The sequence below is a fragment of the Phaenicophaeus curvirostris genome, chromosome 1 (assembly GCF_032191515.1).
Source record: "Phaenicophaeus curvirostris isolate KB17595 chromosome 1, BPBGC_Pcur_1.0, whole genome shotgun sequence".
Classification (NCBI taxonomy): Eukaryota; Metazoa; Chordata; class Aves; order Cuculiformes; family Cuculidae; genus Phaenicophaeus; species Phaenicophaeus curvirostris.
The window spans coordinates 51,596,983-51,618,662 of NC_091392.1; the positions used below are offsets into that span (position 1 = coordinate 51,596,983).

Genomic DNA, 21,680 nt, shown 5'->3' on the forward strand with positions numbered 1-21,680 from the left:
AGAAAGACGCTACTGCCTTCTTAATTGCGAGTGTGCTGAACCATGTCTGATGCATATTTTCTGAAGTCAACCACTACTTCTGGTTAAGAACAGACAACCTCTGGAAAAAATTGACTTTAGCATATCTCCAGTGGCCCTCAATAGACTTCAAGAATAACAACAAAATCACTCCTGGAATTTAGCACTGAGTAAGCTTCAACTAATGCCATAACAGGCATCTAACTTGAACTGCAATATCTTGCTCCATATCCAAAATACTCAGTAAAAGTCATCACCTTATACCACACCTGAAAAACAGAAGTTTCAAGGCTGCAAATAAAATTGCAAAATTAATCTCCAACACATGGACTTATCCCAGAATAATGTTTCAGTCTACTAATAAAATGTAAATTTGAACTTTCTCCTTGTGTGTCCTCCCATAACACCCCTTCTACAGAAGAAATTAATTTTTAAAAAATATCTGACAGTCATAATAGTCTTAAATGCTTACATCTTACAGCTACCTAATATGCAAAGTAAGAAGGCTAGAACAAGAAAATGGAATGCACAAATAGTTAGACACAAAGCACACTTCACAACCAACACACAATAAAAAGCATTCTCTCTCTCTCTCTCTCTCTCCATATCCCAGAGGCAACTAAAAAGACAATTTATGAATGCTATCTGCTTTTAGTGCCCCTCTAACAACGTATTAGCAAAACACATATATGTCAAAAATAGAGGAAAAAGCCTTACTCTGCTATATCAAGATATCCACAGGAAGCAGCTGCATGTAGAGGTATCCAGCCTTCATTATCTGGTTGATTAATATTTGCTCCATTTTCCACCAGAAATTTCACCATATCTACGTTATCATCTATACAAGCCTATAAAGAAAGAAAGATTTAAGAAATAAGTTTATATTAAAGCTGTTCTACAATACTGTACATCTTTAACCAACATCTTCGGGGGAAAAAAAGGTATGTATTTTCAGGTCAGATGAGGGAGCAGGATTTATTTGTTGGGGTTTGACAGCAAGACAGGAAGAATCCAAGAGAAAAGTAGCAGGTATTACAGATTCATAAAAAATCCTTAAATAAATAAATTCAAACAGAGTTTATCAAAACCAACAAATATGATTTCCTCACGTAAATTTGTTCTGGTTTACTGACAAGTCATATGCAATCCCACCATAACCTTTCTCTGCAGTACAAAGTAGTTCCTTCTATAACTCCCCAGGCTCTCGCTCGATCTCAGGCCCAGCTTAGTCACTCAAGAGGGTGTTACAATTGAATAAATGGGTACACCAAGAAGTGGAATTGTTGTGACCACGACATAGGGAGCAGTTTGCAAAACAACATCATACCCTGGTTTTAATTATAATGCAGTCAATACTAAGGAACATGAAGGGAATGCTACATTGCATTACAATACCTCCTCTGCTGTTTTCTACTGCACCATAATCTATACCACCAATACATTTTTAACAGTCTATTAATCACTGCTGTTTATAAACCTACTTGAGTATCCATTTGGCACTTTGCAAAGGCATTATCATTTTTGCACATCTCTTAATTACCAAGCAAGCAGTGTTGCCTTGATGCAGAACTGCTGCTGGTATCCAGATCTCCATCATGACTGGCCCGTTTTGCCTTTCTTTGAGTATTTTTCTCACAGGGCGCTTAGTGAGTTTTCTTGCCAACTTCCATACTGCTGCCCTTACAAGGGCAGAGCAACAGAGAGAAAGTCCCTCTGCACTTCAGGACAGCAACGACTCAAAACAGCCAGACTCCACAAGACTGCTATTATTTTTTTAGCTTAATAAATCAACAACACTACATAACCATAAGGCTGAAAAGACAACTTCTACTGCTGGGCTCCAAAATCCTTCTAGAGAAATATGCCTCTAATTAAATGCATTTAAAGTATAAATTTTATGTTTCAGAATACTGCTATAGCAATAAAAACTGAAAATTATATATTACTTCATTATGGCAAGAAATCTCAGATTTCCTCATTTAAGCACCTGTGCCTTCCAAGGTGAATCTCAAAGCTTTCCTCCATTCTGTAGTGCTGAATCATTCCTTTCACAAATTAACAAAGTAACCCAATCAGTGGAACTCACTGCCACAACTTAGCTCTGAGGTTTGATGGGAATGGTTGGACTCGATGATCCAGTGGGTCTCTTCCAACCTGGTTGTTCTGTGATTCTGTGATTCTGTGAGGCAACAGCCACACCATAAGGAACATGTGTTGCTGTTCCATTTAACCAGCCAAACAAAACCAGCAGGAAATTATCCTCTTTGACTTCATCTACTTTAGTTAGATATAAACCTAAGGTTTTGTTTAAAATCTAACAAAGAATTTTTTTAATGAGTCTCATCCGGACTTGTTCCTCAATAAACTTGCAACGAGACTGCAACTGGACTCCAGTACACTGCTTGCATTGTTTGTTTTTAAATTAGAAACAAAACCACATTACTGAGTGAAAATATTCACAAATCTTCCCACTTTTCCAGGTATTCTTGAAAACTGCCTTCCTAAAGGATTTTTTAAATTATCTTTTTAGTCATATCCATCCCTAAAAACCAGAAGTTCTTCTAATAAAATAATTTAGGAACATACTCTAATAATAAATACTACAAAGTCTTCCACTTATTATCAGGGTACAATGCTTAACTGCTAGAAAGAAGCTCTGAAAAAAAAAGAATTGCCCCTCTTTGCAGAATGAAAAGGAGATAAATGCAAGACAATTCTGTTCAGGAGGAAAACAAATTCAGGAAACACAGATGTTCACAATTAACTGAAACATTAACCTACTCATATATTACATATGCCATATATCCATTTTTTCTGGATATTTGATTTGCCTGACCACTGATAACCTATGTATATCACAATATTCATCAATTTATTCTAATGAAAATACATTTATATCAAAAAGCTTTACAATTGCCTATGCAATTTTAAGTATAGATCTTTTAATATTACATTACCATGTGCTACACACTTTTATACATTAAAATGCTCTAAAATTCATAATCTGTGAAAAAGGATATCTTAAAATTGATTAGCACAATTAAAAACAACCCAGACAATCTCACTGTGACAGAACCTAACACAGAACAATCCTTGCCCATTTTTCAAGTATACATAAGAAAACCTGGCAAGATGTACGCAAAAAAATACTGTTGCTAAGTGAATCAAAAGCTTACATATGCAGCACATTGAAAGACATATGACTAAGTGTCTAAAAATATTTGACCAAATTTGGGCAGTTTATTGTGCCATACATGGCAAGACTCAGGAGAGCTCAAATACACTTCTCATGTATTATCAGAGATTGCACATTCATGACAAGCAAAGCTAAACAATCTGTGAGATTATATATATTAGGATGATATAAGAGTAACTATTAAGATAATGAAAGAATTTACTTGCATATACCAGCATTACTAGTGATCACATTTGTGAGGTTTAAGTAATGTTCCTCATAAGTAAGCATACAATCTGAATAACTGTTCTAATGATTTCATTGTAGGACTACAGGGGCCACGGAAGCTGAAGTTGATGAAACCGAAAACAGTTGTATAATTTAAACCTATAATTATATTTAAATATATAATGAGAGATATGAACTTTGAGCTTCCTTAAAAGAGATTACTTAAAAATGAGCTGTGTACCTGGAATATTTTACCTAAACCCCGCTGTGGCTTCCAAGAAGATTATGTATCTTAATGTGAAGAAAAGCAAATGCAATTGTTCCTGTTGCTGAAGAACATGTATGAAATAAATCTTTGTCCCGTTTTTCCCCTTAAAAGCACTGTAGGCGGGTGTTTGACTGACCAAATCACTCTCAGCATCTTCCATGCAAAAGACACCTATGACTATCAGCAGGTACCCTAAGTCAGAGATTTTATCTCAATGTTTTTCTGTTTCTACTCCAATTGTCATTGTGCTATCTTTGTAGTCACTTCTAACAGCAGCATTTATCAAGCGCCAGAAGCGCCTCTGTTGTTAAAGGTTGACATCTCAACCCCAAAAGGAAAGCTTGTCAGAACAGCATGATAAACTTAAAGCAACAGCCTCCAAAAAGTCTGCCCTTGTAGACGTCAGCCTGAAAGTACAATGGAAAAAGCAACATCCAAGCAAGATGTAAATTACAAGAGTTCCACTGATGTTACAGTGACTCAAAGAGACAAATTCCCATGAGTACATCTGTCCCTCTCTCCAGAGAGGGTAAGAATAGCCACAGACCTTCCTCTTCCACACCTGCAACAATCTTTCTAGGGTTAATCTCGGTACTTGGTATTCATCTACCCATCCCCAGTCTCTCCCTTCACTGTCCTTAGTTCCCACCTAGAGCCTCAGTTACCACTCAGTGAAACAGGGCATCCTAAAGCTGTTACCGAGTGCTTGCTAGCCACCACATCCACAGAGCACATACACCAGTCAGCTCCTGGGGCAAGCAGAAGAGCATGAGAGCTCATAATCAAGATTCCCTTATCCCACTGGTTCTGCCCCTCAGTCCTGTTCCCAGCCTCCAAGAACGGGTAGAAAGGCAACACTTCAGCAAGAAGCACTCATTATCCTTCCAAATTTCATGGAAGTTAGCCAATGGGCCCCAAATAGAACAACAGCTGGACAGTGCAATCATATAAACCTCATTTCCTTTGGGAACTAGTTTAGAAACTCGGCTAATTAGTCATAAAGGAACCAAAACAAAGCAAATCTGATAATAGAAAGTCTGGTTACCTTTTCTGATAACAACAGAGATGAAATCCCAAAGGAAGTATATTAAGGCCCAGGAAAGAAAACCACTTTCTAGTTGTACAATGACCTGAAACCCAGACTGTGAATACCAGCAAAGATCAGCAGAGCCTGGCTCTCCTACATAGACCAACCTCAGCTAGGTGAAACTTCTCCTAGAAACAACATGCCTATGTTAAATGAAAAAACATTTTAAACTTTTCCCAGAAACACCATCTGATCATTTGGAAAGGGATTACCAGAAGCCTGCTGAACATCCCAAATTGTAACTGTATTCACCATGACTTTGTATCCCAGACCAAGTGCCATGTGATGGGCTGGCTCTACTTACCACCAGGTGTTAAGCACATAGGTGAAGAGTAGACATAAGTTAGTATGCAACCTTAAAACCAGATAGCTTTCAAAGAGGTATCTGGAGTGCTAGATCCCTCACTGAGTAACCACCCAAAGAATTCAACAAGACAGGAGTTTTCCCTAGAAGACAGAAAGTGTGTATTTAAAAAAAAAACAAACAATCAGAAACCTTGCAGGGAAAAAGACAAGCAATAAAGTTAAGACTTCAGTTCCATACACATACAGCAAAGCTATACAGCATGTACTGCATATTGGACTACAGTCTATTGTTTTTCATCAATGATGAGATCTAATGAGGTAATGCCACCTACCGAGGTTTAGATGATTGATTCTTTACCAATATTGTCTAGAGAGAGATTAAAACCTAACTTTTACGGTTTCCTAATTAGAAACCTGATCTATTCCCCAAATTAAGACATTTTGCCTATAACAGCAGAAAATAGGCATTGTATATTTAACCTCTGTTATCACATTTCATTTTTCCTTAGTATAGAAAGAAGTCGAAATTATGGACACGGAAATAAATTAGACTTAAGCCAACCAACCATTCTGAATTCCTGTGGGAATGCTGGAAAAAGGAGAAGGACTTCACACACTGGCCTAGAGAATAGTTTACCCCCTTCCTTTGATTTATTTAGTGAACCAAGTCCAGTGAGTTCAACAGAACCAGGGAGGATATTAACATCTTTGTTAAAGTATCTGAGAATCAAATTCGGGGAAGGCATCCACATGTAGCAGCAGAGCTGGTTAAAAGTGGTTCCTGTTCTCTTCACCCTGGATTGCTTGTTTCCTCTGCTATCATACACCTCGCACTTGCATCTTTATCTGATTAAAACAATGATTTACCTTGATATATTAAAACCTTCTCATATATTCCAAGAAGTCTTGTTCTGAGATTCATCTTCATGTCCTAATTCCACTACTGGAGAAAAAAAATTTTGGTTTACTGTAAAATTTCACCCATTACAAACTCTGTGCTAAACCTTCTTGTGTCAAACTGACACTTTTCATAGAACACATTTCTAAATTTGCAACCACTTCTACCACTCACTTTTAACACATTTTAGCCTATTTTCTCCTCTGCATAGACTTCCAAAGGAAAGCACATTACCCACTCTCACTACCTGCCTCTCTTCCCTCCCTCAGCAATTTCAACTGAAACTGAGACAAGAATAGAGATGGTAGAGAATTAAATTCCCTGCTTGTCATACAAAGGTAGTTTAGGGATGAATCCTCTGAAATAATGCTGCCACAGGGCAGTTCACAGCGTGTATTTGACAATTACCACTTCTACTGGGGTCCTCTTGCTGGTCCACCTGTGAGCTCAGCATCGCCAGACAACCCTCACAGTCCAAACCAGTCCTAGCCTGCAATGATTTTTTCTCGATGAGGAAATGTTTTGTTAGGACAGAGGCCATCACAGTTCACTAGTCACATTGTTTACGAACATCTTCTGTTCATCTTCACTCTCCTTCAGAAAAAAAGAATAAATTTACTTATTGCAATACTTATTTTTTTTTCCTTCAATAAACTATTAATTGAGAAGGCATTAAAAGAAATTTGGTCATAAGACCCACAGCAAGCTTGAGCAACACTTACTGCTTTTGGTAGGTAACATTTTTACATGGCACACTAATTAAGAATGGAGCGCAAACAAGTGAAGTGGCAGCAAGGTGTATGAAATTAAATCATAAGGCATATCTAACTTCCAAGCCACAGATTTGAGGTAACGTGGCAGTATCAGTCACTGGAACAAAGGAGGAATATTGGTTTTGTACCTTAAACTTGTTTGCAGGTCATTCATTCAATGTTATCTTACAAACCACGACATCTTAAGAGTCTAATGTTAGTCATGACAATATCCTAACATTCACCGGCTATTTAGGAGTGCTTCCAAGATAAAGGGTAACAAAAATGACCAACAAATCATGTCATGAAATATTAGTGATTATTACACTTCTTTCCTATTTAAAAAATCACTATAAAAGCATGCATTTTACATTTGCTGAGTATTCTTTATTAATATAGTACATAGAGGGCAGAATGGCTGCTGTTCATATTTATGGTAAGAAACAGTATACCTTTGGTGTTGTAACACAACTTCAGGCACTAATGTAGTAATACAAATATTGGTTAATTATTAAATTAAGTATAATAATTCCAGTGTTCATTTAGCCAACCCATACGTTGAAGCTTTTATTTTGCAGTAAGCTGGGGTAACACTGGATATCTCTGCATTCTGACAAAATACAATTTTGGAATTAAATATTTTACTTTTACAGTATGTTTACTAGTAAAAATGAAATAGTTTACCTTGCAAATATTTTTGATAACCTAGTTCTACAGTCCTTTTCCTACGCCAGTGTCGTTTGATTTCACTTGTTTGTAAATAATGTATGAAGCATGTGTGTATTATTTTCAGTTAAGAATGGCCTACTATTTAAAATCCAGCAGAGGTGATCCATAGAAAATTGTAAGAATTATGGTTTCCATATCCAATAACTCTAACAAATCATTTCAAGAGCATCTCACTGCTTCTGCAAGCTCCAACAGTTTCAAGTTCACTGCTTGTATTTCTCTCACCCTGGAATATGAATTAATCTCAGTGTAAATTCAAATGTCAAACCCTTTCCCCCACTGTAGGACAGCAAGTTTTTCTCCAGAGAAATTTCTTGGAAACGTTTCACTTCTAAGTGTAGACAACGTGAATCCTTTTAGACACCTGTAAAAGCAGGTGGGCAAGACACTCTCCCCTAAGGAGAAAACTCTGAGGCTGATGCAACAGTTCATGCCTATTCAAGCCTCATGGGGAAGGCATGCAGAGACTATTGAAACCAAGCACCCATTAACCATCATGACTTAATCCGAATGCTGCAGAGCTGTCAAACATTGACAAAAATAGACAAATCACTGCAGAACTCAAACTTCTCCAGCTATTAATTCCACTTCATGTAAACACCTTGTTATATGCGTAAGTATATCTCAACAGAAGTTCATTTAGATTTCCCAGGGGTGGGTAAAATCAGGAGCTACATGAAACTGATAACTGTTCAACTCAAATAAGAGAGTAATGTCTATACTACAATTTTGTCTTTTTTTTTATGTTACTCTGGACTACTAAATTAATTACATGCAACTTAAGCTTTGCTAGTTTGTAATTTACAGTTAAACTGGTAAATTAAATTGAGGGCAAAATTTATAAAAAACACTTAAAAATCTATTGTTGTTGAGACTGATAGAATCTATGTTACAAAACTAATTTCATAGGGACTTCCCACTATTTAAACCCGAATGATTGCTTAGTCGTAGTTCTTAATCAGGACTGTATTAGAATACATACATTTAAGTGGTTTTAGCGTGTTTCAGGTAGAGATAGTATTGTCCTCTAACCTCCCACCAAGATAAATAAGGGGAGAGTTGGCCATAATACGTTATTTACTATAATCAGAGATACTACCACTGGTGTTAGCAATTCCAATAATGGATCAGGACTCACTCTGACTAAGATTATATGGACAAAACAACCCAGTGTAATGCCTGCTTTCCTGGTTTTGTGGAAAAAAAACCCCAATTACTCCAGGCTACTTAGTATTTCATGCAAATCTACTTTCAAATAAATATTTGTTTTCCTTTTTTGGCTGTGTACAAATCTGTTCTCAGGAACACTTGAAATTCTCTATCTAGAAGTTATCTTGTAGCTAAAACTATCATACTAAATGTTTAATATTAAACTTCACAACTACTCAATTATTTCAACTCAAAGAAAAATCTCAAGACAATCTGCCAAAAAAAATCCTGGAAAAAGCATGCAAAAAAACCACCACAGACAAACCCAGAAACGTGCAATGTCATGGAAAATAATGCTAGCCTTTACAAATTATTTTAGAAAAGATCAAACCAAACAGCATTCAAAGACTAAAATACTGATACTGAAGGAGTCCTATTTGTCTGAATGTCCTTTTCTCTCCTTGGTGAATGTACTGACATGAAGCTGTTGAAGATACTGGATATAAGGAACTCTTACAAAGCAACACGTGCCTAAACTTCAAACCAATGAGGCTCTCCTTAAACATCAAAGCATCTGAGAAACAACTTCTGCTGTTCCTTCTGGTTTCTTTCCCTTTAAAAACAAACCCAGTACATTCTGTGGAACAGAACAGAACTTCCTTTTAAATGTAGATACAGGTTTCTTAGTCAGCTTTATAACCACACTGAAGGCGAAAGAGCATGAGTTTCCTGGGTGAAATGGAGAAATGAAGGTCTGAGTGACAGCACCGTATTACAGCTAGTACTACATACAAATTCACAAGCTGTTTTGGACTCTGAAGGCTCAGGCAGGTAGGTACGTACAAGTTACATAAGACGGGTTCTCATTTTAGCTACATATTGTTCACATCTACAACATCATTCCAGGAGGACCAAATTTGTGAATTTGGGAGTTAAATCCAAAACCAAATTTCAGACTCATCTATTTCCAAACGGCTTTCTCACTGTGCCTTCACAGTTTGCTTTCCAAGGCAATTTCAACAGTTGTGGCTGATGCACCATGCTCAGTGCATCACACATAAAACCCTCTGTGCCTGCCTGCCTCCTGACAGGTATGAAAGCAGTCTTTACTGACTGAAATGTTTTTCAGGACTAAACAAATATATACTGTAAAAATACAGTGCTATTATGTAGGTAGGCTTTCATTAAGCACTTATTGTTACAACTTTGGTAGACAGTGATTAGTCTTCACGGTCACACAAAGTGTAAATAATAAATTTGAGAAGGAAGTGTTATAAAGCATACATATTTCTGTCCCAGTCAATTTAAGAAAATGCCCAATTATACTTCAACTACTTAATTGTTTTCATGAGTAAACAGAATCTGCTTTTAGCATACGGGCAACTAAACAAGTTCATGCATCAAAGCAGCTTTTCAATGTAAAATATATAATATACTCATACCCTCTAATATATGTCCTCAACAAAATTAATCATCTAGCAAAACAAAAAGACATCCTGAAAACTTACTAGAAGAATCTGCTTACATAAACAAATAGGTTTCTTTACTTTTATGTTCCTTATTTAATTTAAACCATATGTGCCATTTCCCCCTTTTTCTTCTGCTTCTGACTAGCACCTGTAATACTGCTCCGAGTGCTTCAGAGGGAAAAGTGGGCTGCCTTGGAATGAAAAGTCAAGGAGAAAACAAACCTGATCACATCTATCAGCGCCCTACTGTGAACTCCTACAGGCTACATCAGTAATGTGTTCAACTGACATTTAATCTTCTCCTTTGGCAGGATCTAGAGGAAGTTTTCATTGCTTTCTGATTTTAGCCAACTAAAGAGGTAAAGCTGAGTAGAAAAGAAGTAATAACACGAAATTTAATAAAAACAATGACAATCCCATCATCCCATCAGGGGAAAAAGAATATATGTGCTGATAGATAGGGCATTCTGAACTAACCAAGACAAACGTTCTGTGAGCTTGCTTTTCTACTACACATTACTGCTGACCACAAAAATCACCTTTACAGAAGAAACCAAGATTACAGGTACAAGAAGGCGGTAAGACACTCAAATTTGAAACTAGACATCTATGAATGCTTCATTCAATTAGCATTTGGCCTGTGTGGTTTTATCCTCAGCATTGTACGATATATTAGAAGTAAAAGCATATTTTTAGTAAACTGATAATGCTAGTGTTGTTCAGTGCTTTCTTCATTTCTAAGTAGGGAAATCTATGTAAATAAACAACTAATTTGTGCAATTCAATTTAACATAATGGAATAAAAATGTACATGTGAATTATGAATATGCCAGCCAGATTTATATACATTTTGTATATAAAAAGAATTAATATATTCATGGTGCACCTGAATGGAAACATGAATTAAACCAGAAGTTAAAGTGGCATTTTGCATTGCTTAAACTTTAACCAAACTATCTTAAATGTGGTAAATATGTTTATCAAAACTGCATTTTGTACACAAAACTAATTAAGCAAAGGTAGTTCCACATGTAAACAGGATACTTGTTTCTCATAACTTTCCACTTTCAGGGAAAGAATATATTGCTAATCCTACTTTCTGTTCCTAGACTGGAAAAGGAAAAGCCACCCTTCTCTAATATTAACCCCAGTAAGTTTTTCAATTTATGATCAAACTTAAAACTTGCTGAATTGACTAGATAAATTAGAAAGCATTTTCAGCCCTTAAAAAAACACTGCTAAGGCTCAAAACTGAAGTAGGCTGTAAATGAGCAGGTTCAGGGCGAAAACAGACTATTCTGACAGTCTTGCTAAAATTTTAGCAGAAAACCAACAAATGTCTAAAAACCAATTAAACAGAGTTTTAGTGAAATTACTCAGAGGCAAATTAGCCAAATTTGTCACAGTAAGTAACAAACAGTTGCTCTTTCTTAAAACTGTAATTTTTAACGCAGGGAAGAAACCTACAGCTTCCAGTCCCTGCAGCCCTACAGGTGTCAGGCAACACCTTTGCCAGGTGTACAAGACAGAGCTCAGTGCTCCTCAGGGCAGCCTTAACTCCAAAGCAGGACAACAATGCTGATAAACCTCCAAGATAATCCTGTTAACATTTTAAACACCTGAAGACAGCACAGTATGGTTTAGACTCATTAGTATACATACACATTTTAACTCCACTTTTCAATAGAAAAAAACATAAAGCAGCTCTCCAGTTTTCCTTTTCAGAAAAGCCTGGCTATGCTACATACATAACTACATTTTAAAATAGCTCAATTTATTTCTGACTTCAGAAATATATTCAGCACAAAACCTAAAGAAACTGGGACTTGGTTTGCTTTCTGATCTGCCAAAAGTTTGAAGGAATTACTCAGGGAGCACATAAGGTATAGACAACGCTAAAATATTCAGTGTCAGGTAGTTTTCATAAACATTTCCATATTCTACATTGCAGGTAAACACATAGCATCACTTGGAACAAAGCCTTTTTTCTCATTTAATCTGCACAAAGAAATGTCACTGTGATTCCCAAAAGGTGAGGTACTTGCAACTAAGGTCACTGAGACTGAAATAAATCTACTGCAACAACAAGATCAACTCAGAATATACCTAAAGACAAAATTCAAGTCAGACTAAGCACTTCAGGAATCCCTTCGAAGTTAAATTAAGGGTGTACTCATTCCGTGCCTTTGCTAAATTTGCTAAACGATCTTCTAAAATTTCTTACACCAAGTACATTGCCATGTTTTAGTATAGTTGATGCTGTTTGTACAAATAAGATGATAATCAAATGCACTGCAAGTCAAGTATAAAGAATAGAAGAAAGTATTCAACATAGAACTCCCTCTCTCTCAAAGGCTAGCTATGCAGCTGTTCATCTATGCAGATATGGTTTGCAACTTCTAAAAAAGGCATTTTTGCCACAGCGTAACTTAACACCCTATTTTCAACAGGCCAGCCACATCTCAGCTTGCTGAGCAAAACCTCACTGGCTGGAAGGACAAGGAAACCTGCCTTCACTGGTGTGTGATTCCCCTGCAGCGGCAGCAAGCCCAGCCCCATCCCCAACTACCTCCTTCTGGCTGTATCCAAATTTTTCACCAGCCCAAGAAAACAGCCATGTATTTCTTAACAGGGACATCTAACAATCTATCTCCAGCCACAAATGTAAAACCAACATCCACCTTATGAACCTTCTCTTTCCCAAAAGAGCATGACACAAGCACCACCTTCGACATCAGCCTCTACTCTATCTGAACCGGAAATGTTTCAGTACAGTTCTTCTGTTAGAAACACTCATTACGACAGATGAACGAAAAAAATGGCAAGTAATTCCAAGTCCCTAAGGAAACTGCTTACATCCCGCTTACATTGAAAAATGGACAGGAAGACAACAGCCAACAAGCAGGGTAATCTAGGTTTACACACAGTCATCTACAACAGTAGATACCATTATATTTATGCAACACATGGCATTTTAAAAGAGCCTATTTCAAGTCTTTTTTTTTGATTTGAATGAGTTTTACACCAACCAGAAGCCATTATTCTACAAAGCAATTCAATCAGTAAGTTACAGTAGTACAGAGACAAAGCAAATTAATGGCAGCAATTAAAAATGTTTAACAAATAAAACTGTGAAAATCAATATAAAATCAGAATTTTAAAATAGGTATAAATAGTACAAACTTTAAGTAACAGATAAATTTGGAGAGAAAAGCTATGAACATCAGTAGAAAAAAACCACAGCCGCAGGGGCAGGAATACAAAAGTATTTCTTAAAATATATTAAGAATGGGAAATACCTAGCAATGATATAGGGTGTATATATATAAACACGCAAGAGAGAGAATTTATCATCAAATACTCCCACTTTGTGCTCTAAAAGAAGCAGAAAGTTTTATTTGTCTTGCATAACGAGGACTATATACCTTTTAGTCTACTTGTAATAAAGAAAAACACAAAAGTCTGACAGATCACTATTTAACTCAGCAGATCTTGGCAATACAAATCACAAGTATGCTTAGGCAGCGCTCTAGCCACTATTCAAGAACATAAGGCAGTTTAAAGTTTGCCAATATTAATTTTCCAAACAGATCTTGGAATACCTGAGCAACAACAGGGGACTGTTAACGCTATACCCACGCTGCAAAGCAGTAACACAGATGCCTAAGTGAGTTCACTTGTCAGCCATACTTGATAAAATTAAAAAAAACCCCACACAAACAAAAAAAATCCATGTGACAGACAGCAAGGTAACTGAGGCTCATTAGGCTTATTAGTAGGAAGGCACTACTGTGCCAACACAGTTCTATTACTTTAAAGGCTTGCTTAGCCTCACCCACAGCACCACTGCTTGTTTATGCACCAGGGAGCCAGACCTAATCAAGACTGAAGGACCCCAGCCAACATGCACTCCTATGACCTGGGGCACCAGCAAACACAGTTGTGATCCAACATTGGTCCAAGACGGCTTTCTAAGCTTGTAACCTTGCCAGATGAAAGTTCACTCCATACAGGGCAACTATTTGTAAAGGTTCATGAAAGCTTATTAGCAAAGACATGTTAAGTGCTGAACCTGAATGGGCTTCCTCATCAGAGGACATTGTTATGTACATCTCCCCGAATCTGAGAGAAACTCATTTATCTTTTTTATGGCCGTACTGGCCCCTCATTGCATAAAGCATGGAAGACTTAACTCATTTTGGCACACAATGCATGGGAAGTCGGCAAAAACTGAGTACTTTTGAGAAGTTGTTCTCTAGGTTGCATCTGCAACCAGCATTACTGTTCTTCTCGCAGCAGTAAAGAGAAAAGCCAGACAGATTCCTTAGCTCCATAGATACTCAGATACAGGAAATAAGAAAGATACACACTGACTTTCGGTCACTATATTAAGAGTCAGAATACTAAGAATGTTACATCTTTGACCAGAAATCACACAAGCCATTTCTTTTTCTTCAAAGTGCTTGCCTGTACTCCAGTACTGACAATGTCTCCAGCCTCATTCTGGCATATGTGCACGCTATGAGTCATGTTGTACCACCTTCACCATTGCCACCAAACACTTAAGACAGCAGAGCTGCAGCATCTCACGTGGCTGGACTTAGATACTCTCCAAGTCACAGCTGTGGTCACTGCCTATTCTGTGTGGCATGACCCGCACTGCCTGAAGAGGTAACGCCTGCCATCCTCTAATTCTGTGCAACCGCCTAGGGAGGAGCTTATGAAAAGAGAGGCATAGAGCTGTATTTTCCCCATCCTCTACAGAGCCTTTGGTCCTTACAAACCAAGTTATCTCTGGGTGTAAAGGTAAACCTGTAGCCTAGTAACCTCTAAATACTTCACTTCTCACCAGCCTTCTGAGGGGCAAGTTTCTCCAAGCAAGCAACAGATAATACCTAGATGATGCCTAGATAAGCAACAGTAACCTACAGCATACATGCCAAAATCAGCACAGTGCGTGTGTCATCTGCTTTTTTTGGAGTACAAGGAATTAATACATTCTTACACAAGCTAACACTTATCCCCAGCTTCTCAGTTCTGCATGCCAGATTTTGAAATTTTAGCCATCACTTTAAAGGAGAAAAAACACTAAAGAAACCTGCCAGAAAACAAAATATTACTTTGAAAAGAATGCTCATTACTTCATCAACAGTGTCACTTTGCAGGAAGCTTTCACTTGAGTCAAAGAATGATGCTGATGTATTTCTTTCACTGTCTTTAGCAGCACACAATACCACTTCTCAGAAGTTGGCAAAAGATACCTCTGGTAAAAGTTCTTGTAGTGAAATGCTGATAAACACACACACATTAAGAAAGTATTCTAATTGAGCTTATACGATCTTCCTCCCCTGCCCCACTTGATTTTAGGCAGTTACATGAAAACCACATCCCAGTTGATAATAATTAGACCCTCATCTGAATATTCTGTATTAGAATCTCTGCCATTAAGGAGATGATAATGTTTCAAAGTACTCCCTATTGGGTAATTTGCATTTCTATGTTTTAAGCCATATTCCGCTCCCTGCAGGAGGTACTGTTATAAAACCAACAAAACCTAACTCCTTTGAGCTAACACATGCTAATCATGCAGGGCATGATTCTACAGGAGCTCACTGTTGACAAACAGGGAGGTCCCAGCCTCCCTCCTTGTTCTCAACTGCACACTCCCAAAAGCATTTGTCAGACTCTCCATTAGCCAATTCAACTCACCAACAAGGCAGAAACAACCCTTTCTCCCTCCCCACCCACTGAAATAAATAAATAAATAAATAAAAAGGCGGGAAAGAAACCAGCATGGTGGGAAGAAGAAGCAATAGCACGCCCTTTCAAGTCAGCAAAGTTCAGTATTGCCTCTGGAGCCGTAGCCACTTCTGACTTTCCTTCTTGGTAAGGATTATAGAGAAAGGGGCAAAAGCCTGTATTTCTAATTATGTAGTAACTCATTTGTGTTGACTTCTAACTTCTGAGAGTCTGCTGAAATCTTTGAGTGTACCAGGACAGAAAACACGATGGCAGCCTATGCAGGGGTTGTGTGGCAAGGATTTTGGCAGCTGGGGTGGGGGTTGTTACAGGGGCAGCTTCTGCTGGAGGCTACTGAAGTTCAGGCCAACTAGCTCCAGGGCTGACCCACCACTGGCTAAGGCTGAGCCCATCAGTGACAGTGGCAATGTCTCTGGGGAAAAAAAGTGTGGAGAGGAGTAGCAGCAGGAGAGAGAGAGAGGGAGAGAGAGAGAGGGAGAGAGAGAGAGAGGGAGAGAGAGAGAGAGGGAGAGAGAGAGAGAGGGAGAGAGAGAGAGAGGGAGGGGTGGGGGGTGCGGAGCATAGGGGAAGGTGCTGCTTGCCCCTCAAGCCTGGGGCTGGGCTGCCAGGTCTCGGTGGACTGGTCACACTAGGCAGAAGAGAAAAAAAGAGCTGCGTGACAAATATCACTGCAGACACCAGATGCAGGAGAAACAACACAGAGATCACTAAGGCCAGAGAAGAAGGAGAAGGAGGAGGTGCTCCAGATGTCCGAGCAGAGATTCCCCTGCAGCCTGTGAAGGAAACTACGGTCAAGCAGGTTGTCCCCCTATAGATTATGACAAGTTCTGGTGGAGCAGATATTCACCTGTAGACAACGGAGGACCCTATGCTAGAGCAGGTGGAGGCACCTGAAAGAGGCTGTGACCCCATGGAAACTTGCACTGGAGTAGCTCATGGAAGACTGCAGCCCATGGGAAGGACCATGTTGGTGAAGTTCTTGGAGAACTATCTCTCGTGGGAAGGACCTCATGGGGAAGAGGGTGAGGAGTCCTCCCCTGGAGGAGGGAGTGACAGAGACAGCATGTGATGAAGTGTTCTGCTTCGGAAACCGTCAGCCTCTGGACTGGACAGGCGTACACTCTCCTAGGTGGAAAACTGGTTGGCTGGCCGGGCCCAGAGAGTGGTGGGAAATGGTGTGAAATCCAGCTGGAGGCCAGTGACAAGTGGGGTTCCCCAGGGCTCAGTGCTGGGTCCAGCCCTGTTCAATGTCTTTATCAATGACCTGGATAAAGGCATCGAGTGCACCCTTAGCAAGTTTGCGGATGACACTAAGATGGGTGGAAGTGTTGATCTTCTGGAGGGTAGGGAGGCTCTGCAAAGGGATCTGAACAGGCTGGACCGCTGGACTGAGACCAATGGGATGAGGTTTAACAAGGCCAAATGCCGAGTCCTATACTTGGGGCACAACAACCCTATGCAGTGCTACAGACTAGGGGAAGAGTGGCTGGAGAACTGCCTGGAGGAGAGGGACCTGGGGGTGCTGGTTGACAGCTGACTGAACATGAGCCAGCAGTGTGCCCAGGTGGCCAAGGAGGCCAATGGCATCTTGGCTTGTATCAGAAACGGTGTGACCAGCAGGTCCAGGGAGGTTATTCTCCCTCTGTACTTGGCACTGGTGAGACCGCTCCTCGAATCCTGTGTTCAGTTCTGGGCCCCTCACCACAAGAAGGATGTTGAGGCTCTGGAGCAAGTCCAGAGAAGAGCAACAAAGCTGGTGAAGGGGCTGGATAACACATCTTATGAGGAGCGGCTGAGAGAGCTGGGGTTGTTTAGCCTGGAGAAGAGGAGGCTGAGGGGAGACCTTATTGCTCTCTATAACTACCTGAAAGGAAGTTGTGGAGAGCAGGGTGCTGGCCTCTTCTCCCAAGTGACAGGGGAAAGGACAAGAGGGAATGGCCTCAAGCTACACCAGGGGAGGTTCAGGCATGACATAAGGAAAAAAGTTTTTCACGGAAAGGGTGACTGGGCACTGGAACAGGCTGCCTGGGAGGTGGTTGAGTCACCTTCCCTGGAGGTGTTTGAAAGACGGACGGATGAGGTGCTGAGGTGCATGCTTTAATTGTTGATAGGAATGGTTCGACTCGATGAACCAGTGGTTCCTTTCCAACCTAGTGATTCTATGATTCTATGAATTCACTGCAACCACCATTCCATGCCCCCCTGCACCGCTCAGGAGGTAGAGATAGAGAACATCAGGAATAAAAGTCGAGCCCACTGGGGCTTGGCGCTTTGTTGCCAGCTGGGGTGCTCAAAGGTACAACACCTTCTCTTTACAAGAACTGCGTCAGCTTGAAAGAAATAACAGGATCCCAGGAGTCTGTTTACCTGACCTTAGCAGTATGCTCGTCATCATGAAATTAATCATAAGTGTTTTCAAGTCTGCTTCTTGTGCATCAGACTGCCAGTTAAAGATTATTATTATCACATGTCATCATGAAATTAATCATAAATGTTTTAAAGGCTGCTTCTCATACATCAAACTGCTAGGTCAAGATGACTATTATCAAAGAGCACAAAAATGAATGCCTGGTTGAAAAGCAGGCTTCAAGGTCAGTCATAGCAATGTGACTGACTTCACCGAGTGCATTTCCCCCACAAATCCCTAAGAACAAGTGCTAAAGTAAACAGGGGGAAAACCACAAAAATTTAAACATTTTTATATTCAAGGCAACTGGAACTGGATGATCTTTAAGGTCCCTTCCAATCAAACCATTCTATGACTCTATACGGAGAAAGCACACACTCTGCCTGAGCACAGGGAAAGTTATCTGCACTGGACAGTTTTGGCAGGTACCCACTCAGTAGCCTTAGCAGGGAGAGAGCAGCACCAACGGCAAGGGTAGGGTTTGAGAGGAAAGACTTCCAACTTTCCCCATTTCAGACAAATGCACAAAGGCCCACCTGGCTTTCTCTACTACTCAGTCATCCATCGTTCATACTGCAAATAAAAAGCTCCTACAATGCAAACTGTTTTTAAAACCAGTTCTCAATGTACTCCCATGAAAGACCTATCTGCCTGAGTAGGGGCTGTGCTCCAAATACCTTGGAGTGCACAGCGAGAAACTGCCTCCATGTTAAAAAGGAACAGAGAAATCTGCTCCTTGATATGCCAGAAGAATCCCTTTGCTGCCTTGAGCTTGCTTTTTCTTCTCTATGATGCAAACATCTACAAGAATTCCTGGAGGGGAAAGCTGTTCTGCCAGCTTAATTTACACTATTAAATTAGCCAAAACATGCTTAGGCTTTACGCTTCTCTAAGGACTCAACCTTTACATTAAACATCCATTTATGCACAGACTTACATAAAAGCAATAGTAAGGCTGAATAGCTAACAAATACTTATGGACTACGAAATGCTTTAATTAATGCTGCCTAAACCGAAGTAACTGACTCCACAAACAAAGGACCTATGTAAAGTCCTACATGATCTCTGTTTCCCTGTGGCCAAAGAAATTTATTTCATTCAATCCATGAGATGATCAGTCCTTCATAATGGGCAGCTATTCAAAATGACACATTTTCCTTCACTGTTTAGAGTGCAGCCTTTATTAGTTAAATCTTGTTCCAAATGGAACTCAGTTTCTAATGGGCTCTTATACCTTTCAGCACTTACCACCATTTAGGTACATAAACAGGATTTTCATAAAACCTCCACTACAAAATTTACCATTTTATAGATGGTAAACAGATAAGAAAGTCATCATAAGCCCTATCCTAATGTGACCATATGATCTGAAATACCATTGAACTGAGGTTTTAGGATACACATCATTTCACATGCCTAAAGAAAATCTTCCTTTCCTTACATTTCCAGCCACAAGTGCATAGTATTTCTACAGACTTCCCTGCAGTCCTCTACACCATTCCTTTTTTTTTTTTTTATTTTCCTCTCACTGGTAAAGCAGAAATCCCACAAGCAACAACGTCTTTTATCAGATGTCCTGAACTATTCCAAGAGCAAAGTCTCCGTACAGGCCCTGTAATCTAGGTATGATGACCTAATAGAGTATTAAAAGATTAATGTGTGTTAACTCAAAGTACCAATTTCAGAGGTAACATTAATTATCTGCTATCCAACACACCAACACACGATTTCCATTATTTCAGTATTCCCAGTATCAGTCCTTCCTTCCCACTTCCTTTTCCACACCATCATTTAATTTTCCTAACTCTCAGTTTCATCCTGACAGCCAGCCCACGTTCGACAGCTTGCTTTTGCCTCCGCTCTTCTGACTCACTCCTACACCTCTACTCTATTTTTGCATCTTACAGCTTCCACCTCTGTGCTAGTGAAGGCAGAGGTCATATCACAGATAGTACAAGTGTATCTCTAAATGAATTTCAGAAGTCCACAGCAATCTGACATTTGTACTGCTCCCATGCTATGAATTACCAAATTCAAAATTAACTTAGCTACATCACTGTACAGTAATGCAGTTTTTCTCTAGGTCTTGGTAAAGTCTGTTGGGTATCAGCTTTTCTCTGAAGCATACTTCTCTTCCAGTGAATCTGAAAATGTCAGAAAAAATGATTTGTTCTGAAAAATCCTAGCACCCTCCAAAATTCTACAACATTAAAACCACACATCCACCCAAGAAGACTTTCTCTTAGCTTCTCCCAGTCTGATTAAGTATAAAATAACCCATTCTCCTTTACTGCTCTTAGCTGAAAACTGTAAGAGAACAGACTTTGTAGGGCTCCTTGGTTATGATCAAAGGTACGGACTATCTTCCAGAAAAAGAACATCTCAGTAGGTCAGAACTCTTCAGCCTAGAACAAAGTAACATTGATGACTGTGAACTACATGACAACAAAATCATAAATAATACGGAGAAAGTAACTATACAAAGCATTTCACACTGTCCCACATGATATTCTTGTCTCTCAATTGGAGAAGCATGGATTTGATGGACAAACCACAGAGTACATAAGGAATTGGATGGATGGTCACTCTCAAAGAGTTGTGGTCAATGGAGACGAGTGACAAGTGGCATTCTACAGGGGGACCAGTCGGTACTGGGTCCAGTGCCATTTCACATCTCTGTTGGAAAAACAGACAGTGAATTTGAGTGCATCCTCAGCAAGTTTGCCAATGACACCAAGCTGTAGTGGTTGACACGCTGGAGGGAATGGATGCTACTCAGAGGGACCCTGAAAGAATTAAGAGGTGGACCTGTGCAAACCTCATGAAGCTCAACAAAGCCAAGTGCACGGTCCTGCAGCTGGGTCAGGGCAATCCCCCATATCAAACAAAGGCTGGAAGATGAAGGGATGGAGAGCAGCCCTGCCAGGAAGTACTTAAGGGTACTGGTGGATGAAAAGCTGGACATGAGAGGACAGTGTGTGCTCACAGCTCAAAAGGCCACCCGCATCCTGAGCTGCATCTAAAGAATGGCTAGCATGTCGAGGAATAAGCTCAATTCTCCCCCTGTACTTCACTCTGGTGAGACTCCACCTTGAGTACTGCATCCAGATCTGGAGTACTCAGCACAGGAAAGACAGGGACCTGTTGGAGACGGTCCAGAGGAGGTCTGTGAAGACGATTGGAGGGATGGAACACCTTCCTATGAAGACAGGCTGAGAGTTGGGGTTGTTCAGCCTGGAGAAGAGAAGGCTACGAGAAGACCTTATAGCAGCCTTCCAGTACCAAGGAGGGGCCTACAGGAAAGCCAGAGAGGGACGTTTTACAAACGCATGTAGTGACAGGACAAGGAGGAATGCTTTTAAACTGAAACAGGGTAGATTTACATTAGCTTTAAGGAAAAAAAATCTTTACTATGTGGGTGGTGAGGCACTGGA

At 39.7% G+C, this 21,680-nt stretch overlaps 2 protein-coding genes across 13 annotated transcripts in view; one reads left to right on the forward strand and one right to left on the reverse strand.

Annotated features, from left to right (window-relative positions):
• RPS16 (ribosomal protein S16) overlaps positions 1-21,680 on the forward strand; it is a 383,184-nt gene that overhangs the window by 255,850 nt on the left and 105,654 nt on the right. The gene's annotated exons all lie outside the window — the stretch shown is intronic.
• The window catches only part of PPP1R12A (protein phosphatase 1 regulatory subunit 12A), a 118,698-nt gene that overhangs the window by 68,673 nt on the left and 28,345 nt on the right, over positions 1-21,680 (reverse strand). For all 12 annotated transcript variants that reach the window (XM_069857935.1, XM_069857868.1, XM_069857954.1 and 9 more), the window contains exon 2: positions 736-866. In XM_069857935.1, coding sequence (XP_069714036.1) covers positions 736-866 — 131 coding nt within the window. The remainder of the gene's footprint in view (positions 1-735; positions 867-21,680) is intronic.